Raw genomic sequence first — 8,481 nt, 5'->3', positions numbered from 1 at the left:
GAAATAATAGATAGTGATCTAACGAAATATGATACTTGTTTAAAATTTAAATTTACATATTAATTAGCGCGATGACCACGCGGGCAAAGTATGCGAAGCAAAGTAATTCATATATTTTTTTTAAATTTTTATGGCATCGTCAACTGACACAAGTGATGGTCGAGGCATAATTAAGTTAACTGTTGATAAGACCCGAAAAAAAAAAAATTCATTTATGAATATCAATAATAAATGTATCAATACAAATAAAAATTTTTGAATTTCTTTACTTGAATTTAATAGAATTCTGATTTGAATCTGTGTTTATTAACAATCTAGATTTATTTCTTACTTGATATAATTTAGGTGTAGATATTTTCCCAAATAATAATTTTATAATTAATAAAATAAAGAATATGTCGAAAAAACTTAATAATTGTTTAAATAAAAAAAAATTAAATCATCACTGGTAATATAAAGGAGGTTACTATTATATTCGATCCATCAAAATATACGTTCTAAGCACTTTTTAATGAACAATGGTGATTCTACTGTCATTTGTTTTAGGGATGATTAAAAAAAAAGGCTTGCACTGTATAAGTACATAAATCACTATTTGGATATAAAGTAATAAAGAAAAAAGAGCTATTTAAAATAAGAACTGAATAGTGAAAATTATAAATTATTTCAATTTTAACAACTATGGAGATCAATTATTTATTACATATATTGTTTTTATATCTATTAAAATTTTTATCCATGGTTCCATTTATTATCTACATTATCGACGGATAATTCCTGTTTTGATCGTAAATACCCGCTCTGACAGTCGAGTTGGCGGCAACCTGGCGACAATCGACTGCCGCAACCTGTCGCCAAGTTGGCCGCTCAAATTGGCATTTTCATAAGTTGACGGCAACTTTCCGAGAAACTTGTCGACAACTTTCAGCTCGTGTAACTGTTGACTACAAGTTGCTCAGAAACTTGTAGCCTACTTGTAGTCAACAGTTACACAAGCTGAAAGTTGTTAACAACTTGTCGTCAAGTTAGTCACAACTGATGTACACCAACTTTCTGATCAGAAACTCTGGCTAGCTGGGAAAGATCGAAAAATTATTTTTATTCTAAATAACAAATCAAATATTAGTAAAAGAAAGTTGACAAAAAATATGAGCGAAGAAGTTTGAAAAATTTTTCTGTGCAAATTTTTAAATAATTTTTTTAACAATATCAATTTTGGATATAAAGTAACCCCCATAGCCGAGTTTGTGGAAAAAGTTGCTGCTAAATTTTGTCAGTCAGATTAACGTCATGTTTCATCTGTTCAAGTTTTAACAATATCGCGTGCCAGAAGGTAAAAGGGCGCATCGCTACAGGTTAGTAGGGAATTATACTAAAAGAGGGTATAAAAAAATTTTTTTTGTGCCATTAGCTTTGAATTTTTTCGAAACGCAAAGATCTGCAAAAAAAAAATTTAGGCATCCTTGAGTTAAAAAGGCGTATCTCAAGACATACGCCTTTTTACCTTTTAAAAAATAGTGCCTAAAGGTAAAAGGACGCATAAAAAAAAATCAAGTTTTAATACAAAATACTGATAAATAGTTTCACAAGAAGGGTTAGATAAAAAAAACAGTCTCCTACCCTTCTTTTCTCAAAATTTATTAAGAATAAAATAGTTAAAAAAAAAATTAAAACATTAAATTTTTAATTAAATAAAAAACTTTCATAAAGATTATAAAAAATAAAAATTTACTGACTTTCTTTAATTAGTGTTTTGGAATATGGAGCCGTCATAAATCCGAATAATATGAAAAGAAATTAAAAAAAAAATCCAAGGTACCGGTTATTTCTGCTTTCTTTTTTCAATTTAGTATAAGAATTTTAAAACAATATTATAAACTCTAATAATTAACTGTGAAATAAAATAACATTAATACAATCACGTGTATTTTGTGATTGTTCTGGATATATTTTTAACTTTAATATTGAAAGAACGTATCAGTTAGAATACACCTTTTTGACTGCAGCATTTTTTTTCTTTTTTTTTTTTTTTTTGATTTTTAAACTTCGGCTAAGCTTTTTAATCAATTTTTCAGAAAAAAAATTTACACGCTCTTTTAGCTTTTGGTCACAAAATTTTTAGATTTCTAAAGCTAAAAAGGCGCATAATTGAAGACATACGCCCTTTTACCTTTGGGAAAAAAATGTTTGATTTTCAAGCGTAGAAAATGTTTACTAATCGATTGGCGATGAAAAAAAAATTTATGCGCCCTTTTCCCTTTAGGCACGCGATATAAATACACTATGAACGACAAGTCAATGACAATCTGCAGCTGAAATCTGAAGACTAACCCAGAAAGTTATCTTTAAGTTGCAGAAAAAAAAATTGAATGAGTGAAAAATTACTTTCGCATTAATTACAAGTTTAAGTTAGCTATTTGCACTATCAAGTTTTTTCAGTCAACTTGACGTCAAATTACTGCTATAGATTTTCGTCGACTTGGGCTCAAAATAAAACAAACTTACCGATAGACTCCAAAACATTACATCGATGTACATCAAATCACTGTTATTTGTAAATTTCATCCTTAATGAACTGCGAATTATGCAATATAATCTGTAAGAAACCAAGATAATTAAAACATTAAATATATTTCGACTTACACAAAAATAACTTTATAATCAATTATTACACAAAAAAAACTCCTTTTTTGTATGAACCTGTAGCTTATTATTTTTCTTTAGATACTCTACGCTCAATATCAGCTAATATTTGACCATCACGTACTACAGATCTCACAAGCGTTGTTACACGATTTGATAGCGTTTGACTATATAGACTCAGTTCACTAAGACTCTCTTCTAATGCGCTCACTTTGGTTCTCAATTCGATACTGAGGTCTGGATCTTTACTCGTCATTTTATTCTCTAGCTTAACTATTTCAACCGTTACTTTATCTTCAAGATCAGTTATACGATATTTATTGTAATCACTAATTGCTTTTACATTGTCTAATTCTTGTTTGATTGCAATTTTCATAGTATTATATGTGTCTGCATCAATTTCATTCTTAGGTTCGGCAACATTACATAACCTTTTTCCGTCTAAGTCAAACTATCCATCATCTGTCAACTTGAAACCTTTTCCAGGTGGTCCAACACTACTGCTACAGCCGTTGAATTGTGTCTGATTCAATTGGGAAGACACACGTCTAAATATATCGATACTCATTTTGATGATCCTTCCTTCCCGAATGATATTTTATAAATGATGAATTATTGTTAATGTATGTCTTAATAAATAATTTTAGCTTCACGTAGCTCTTCAATGATTGAAATTATTTCATTAGAATGACTAGTGTTGCCAGCTGCTTGAGATGCTATTAACAGGCGAAGGCGATCTATGAGTTCATTAGGATTATTCCAATAAATATAATCCACATATTTTCGTTTCTTTGAAACAGTCATAAAGTCAGGTAGCCCTTTACCTCTTTTTAGTGGTGATTGAAAAAAGTCAGCAATACATTGAGTATATTTAGCAGTCCTCTCAACATAAAGACTTCTTTCAGATTCATAATTTTTCCTGTGAGTATTCGTTGAAACAATGAGTTTATGGTACACATCTAAATCACTTGTAGTAATTGAATTTTCATTTGGATCACTTTTAAATAACAATTCTATAAGCCCCGGAGATAGAACATGATTTTGATTATTTACTGATATTATATTATCCGTAAATTGAACAGGTGAATTATCAAAAAATAATTGATTATTTTTTTTACGAATACCAAATCTTGTATCCAAGCTTTTAGGATTTTTTTTATTCAACAGATCAATATATTTAGATATAGAGTTATGATATTTCAGTGGTGTGCTTGTAGAGGTTGGAGGATAAGATAAAATGGTTTCATCCAAGTTGCTGCTACTAGTACTGTTCACATTTAAGTCACCACAAGTATTCTGACCGCGATGTGTGTCACTATTATCATAAATAGTTTGATAGTCACTATGTTCACGTTTCTTCAGAGAAAAATTTTGCACTGATTCTTATTCTTTTTTAATTTCATGTTTTAAAGCTTTAGAATTCTCAACTAATATTCTCAACGGTGTCACAATAAGTTTAAACATTTCATTTGCAGACTGTTCAGAAGTGTCTTTATCAACTTTTAATATTTTATGCTTTTGTCATATCGCATCACTAATTTTAGTTATTTGGAGTAGCATATCTTTCTGCTGAGACATATTTTTACACGCCATGTTTGCACACTTGAATATCCTTTAAGACTGTGTCAATTTATATAGAGATGATTAATTTATACTTATAAAACAGTCAAAACCTTTTCTAGAACGTCCATTATTCAATTCACTCTTCTTGTCAATAACAACAAATTCGTGTTTATTATCACTTTTCTTATCATTCCAGCACGCTGAATATAAATCTTTCAATTCACTGTACGGCATATCTGTATTCACATGATCATCATATATGTGCTTTAAATTCATTTCATCTTGACGGAAAAGTACAAGAAAATTGGCATTGTCGCGTATCAGGTGTTTTGGTATACGCGTATAGATTTGACAGAGATAAAAGCTATCAACATTTTTGTGTCGCCCCATACAAAAATATGCTCTAATATGATCTTGCTTCTCACAAGCGACGTCATCGAATATCATAAGAGAATTCGGTTGTGCATCATCTGGATTTACAACCGATTCATGATCATTAAATGGGAAGTATCCGACTCCTTCTATAGGCTGTAATGCTGATTCTTATAATTTATATTTAGGCTGATTTAGTGATTTAGAGTATACATCAATGTTCTCAAATCTCAAGCTATTAGGATGAGTAATCAATGCAAGAAGCGCATTCGTTTTCCCACAATTTGATGGTCCGCAAAGGACTGCTCGAACAGTATTCGGTAGCAGCGCGCCATGACGTTTTTGGATTTTTTTCTCATCACCTTGAATTATGTGATCAAAATTGATCACAGGTAATTTAGCTGTCTGTTTTTCAAACTTCATTTTAAATTATCTTTTTAAGAACACTAATTACTATGTTAATCCGCTGATGACTCAATTCTAACTCAACAATATACTTATAAGTATCGAGTATTTATATGATCGAGATTAGTCATAGATCGACAATGGCTAAGAGCAGACCTATCAGTAAAGTTGCAACTAAGCGTGGTAAAGGTTTTGTCAACAGTGTTATAAATAAACTACCAATAGGATTACATGTACCGGGATATCAGTACTGTGGATCTGGTACAAAATTAGCAAAAAAACTAGCTTGAGGTGATCCGGAAGTAAATCCTCTAGACCGAGCATGTAAAGCGCATGACATTGCTTATTCTAAAAATCCTGACAATATGGCAGCACGTCATGCGGCTGATAAAGATCTTGCTGAAAAAGCTTTACAACGTCTTCATGCAAAAGATGCCAGCCTTGGTGAAAAAGCCGTGGCTTGGGGAGTTAATAAAACCATGAGAGTGAAGAGAAGTTTAGGTATGGGCATGAAAAAGATGGATGCGGTTAAAAAGAAGTTGAAAATAAAGAGGAAGAAGTCTAGAAGAAATGGTAAAAAGAAAAAGAAGACATTAAAGAAAACAAAAAAACTTGTTCCTATCAGGCAAATTACAAAATCAGCTAAAAAAACTATGAATGAGGGTGTACTCATTTCACCGTTTAAGTCGGCATTACGGGATGCTCGTGAAGCTGTAAAAATGGTTGGTGGGAAAAAAAATATACGATCATCACGTATATTACCAATACCACCACTAAAAGTGGGTGGATTGTTACCATTTTTAATACCAATTCTTGCTGGCTTAAGCGCTACTGGTGCGTTAGCTGGGGGCGCTGCTGGTATCGCTAAAGCTGTTAATGCTGCTAAGACTGCTAAACGTGAATTGGAGGAGACTAAACGGCATATTTCAACAATGGAAGCTATAGCCCTGGGTAAAGGGTTATACTTGTCACCGTACAAGACTGGAATGGGATTATATTCGAGCCCCCTACCGCAAAACATGTAATGTTACCTCATCAAGCTCTCACCAATTTCGAGGTGTTTTCATGAGAAATAATTTACCAAAGTCTGGTCCGTGGAAATAAGAGTCAGCAATCATAAATCTCGATGATAAAAATGGTCGTGGAACTCATTGGGTTGCATACAAGAAGAATGGCAATGATGCCATGTATTTTGACAGCTTTGGTAACCTCCAACCACCAAATGATCTCATGAAATATCTCGATGTTGGTAGCGTTAAATATAATCATCAGAAGTATCAAGATTATGATACCGTTATATGTGGACATTTGTGTTTAAAATTCCTCAATAATGAACTATAAATGTTGTGGTTTGATTGATATGTGTTAGTCATGGCTGATTTGTTGACGCTATCTGGAGCTACCTCCACATTGGAAGCTCAATATTTTCCACCAATTGAATTACCACCAGGAAAAATTTATGTATTGGGACTTGTGGAATTGTTAACATTCAATTCTATACCTAATATTGATATAGGTTGTAATAAGTTCTATTTATCCAGCGTAAATAGAAAGGCAGCAGATAAAGTTGTAACAATACCAACCGGAAGTTATGAACTACGTGACATTGAAAAGTATTTAATAAAGGAATTACCTGAGGATGTAGAATTGAGTATCAAAGCAAATAACAATGAATTACATAGTGAAATTAAATGTAATCGAATTGGAAATTTTGAACCGAAAGATTCAATCGCATCATTATTGGGATTTGGAAATCGTCGACTTGAACCAAACCTTATACACAAATCTTATTTACCAATAAAGATCCTCAAAATCAATGCACTGCGAGTTGAGTGCAATATTACTAATGGTGCATATATTAATAACCATAAAGTTCACACAGTTCATGAGGTTTTCCCAAGTGTTGCACCCGGATATAAGATCATTGAAGTCCTATCTCACATCATTTACTTACTAGTCGCAGTACAGTCAATACACAATCTTCAGCTGCGCATTGTTGATCGAGATGGGAATTTAGTGAATTTTCGTGGTGAAACGATTACAATAAGATTGCATATAAAATCAGTGAAATAATGGGGATTGTATTTGATAAAAAGATTGGTAGCAGCTATAAAAGTGGATCATCATGTCTCAAGCCCATCAATCATCGTGCTCCTGTCAGAGTGCTAACACCTCAGAACGTGGGATTCCTTGAAAGTCTAGGATTAAAATTACGTGGAAGATTGGAAAAATAAGAAAAGTTAATTTGTGCTGCATTATATTACCATGGCGGAAATCTTAGACATTCGGAAACCAATCATCTTTGATGAATCAATTTCTCACTATGAGATTCATTCACATCAACCTTATGCATCATCAACATTTAACAATAGTGATGAAATTAGAATCAGTATTCAACATCAAGACTTATGCATCTTACCAAGCAAAAGTTCTCTGCACATTTGTGGAAGATTTGTAAAAGAAGATGGTACCGGCGCAGGTGCAACTATGAACTTAGTCAATATGGCTATTTGTCATATGTTTGAAGAAATACGCTATGAATTAAATGCTGTTGAAATTGATAGATGTAAAAATGTGGGTCTTACAAGTATCATGAAAAACTATATATCTTTGAGTCCCGGGCAACTCAATTTAATGGAGAATGCTGGATGGTTGATCAGTAATGACAGTAAATTAACTAATGACAATGGATATTTCAACATTTCTATACCACTAAGTTACATACTTGAATTTGCCTAAGATTATTATCGTATTGTCATAAATGCTAAACATGAATTGATTCTTATAAGATCAAATTCTGATGTTAATACATATATACATACACCTGCTGCCGCTGGTGGTAACGCTGAAATAGTGAAAGTTCTTTTCAATAAGGTAGAACGGAATGTCCAATATGTCACAACGTCGGACAAGCAAAAAATTCAAGTACTCAACTTTATTGCTAATGATCCAGCTATATCAATAAGCTTTCGCACATGGCAATTGTATGAATACCCACTACTCCCTCGAACAACGAAACATGTTTGGCCAATCAAGACTTCGACACAATTGGAAAAGCCACGATATGTGATCCTAGGACTTCAAACTGCTAGAAAAAATGTTATAACGAAAAACGCCAGTCAATTCGATTATTGCAATATTAGAGATGTAAAGCTATTTCTCAATTCTCAAAGTTATCCATATGGAAATTTAAATCTAAACATTAGTCGTAATCAGTATGCTTTAATGTATGATATGTATACTAATTTTCAAATGTCATACTATAATAAAGAATCGAAACCATTATTGACAAAAACTGAATATTTACAACAAGCGCCGCTCTATGTTATCGACTGTTCGAAACAAAATGAATCGATTAAATCTGGACCAGCTGATATTCGTCTTGAGTTTGAATCTGATGAACAGTTTCCGGATCAAACATCTGCATATTATCTTATTTTACATGGTCGTATAAATAAATATAATCCATTAAGTAGTACTGTAAGAGAATTAACTTAA

At 32.2% G+C, this 8,481-nt stretch overlaps 1 protein-coding gene across 1 annotated transcript; it reads left to right on the top strand.

Annotated features, from left to right (window-relative positions):
* The first annotated feature begins 7,248 nt into the window (after positions 1–7,248).
* On the top strand, positions 7,249–8,481 carry LOC106693183 (uncharacterized). Its single transcript, XM_053741534.1, has 2 exons — positions 7,249–7,651; positions 7,724–8,481. Exons 1-2 carry the CDS (start codon positions 7,249–7,251, stop codon positions 8,479–8,481), a joined length of 1,161 nt encoding a protein of 386 aa, XP_053597509.1.

Source organism: Microplitis demolitor, chromosome 8, assembly GCF_026212275.2.
Source record: "Microplitis demolitor isolate Queensland-Clemson2020A chromosome 8, iyMicDemo2.1a, whole genome shotgun sequence".
In the NCBI taxonomy this organism is placed as follows: Eukaryota; Metazoa; Arthropoda; class Insecta; order Hymenoptera; family Braconidae; genus Microplitis; species Microplitis demolitor.
The sequence above is the reverse complement of the archived record's forward strand: the minus strand, read 5'-3'. Positions and strand labels throughout refer to the sequence as shown.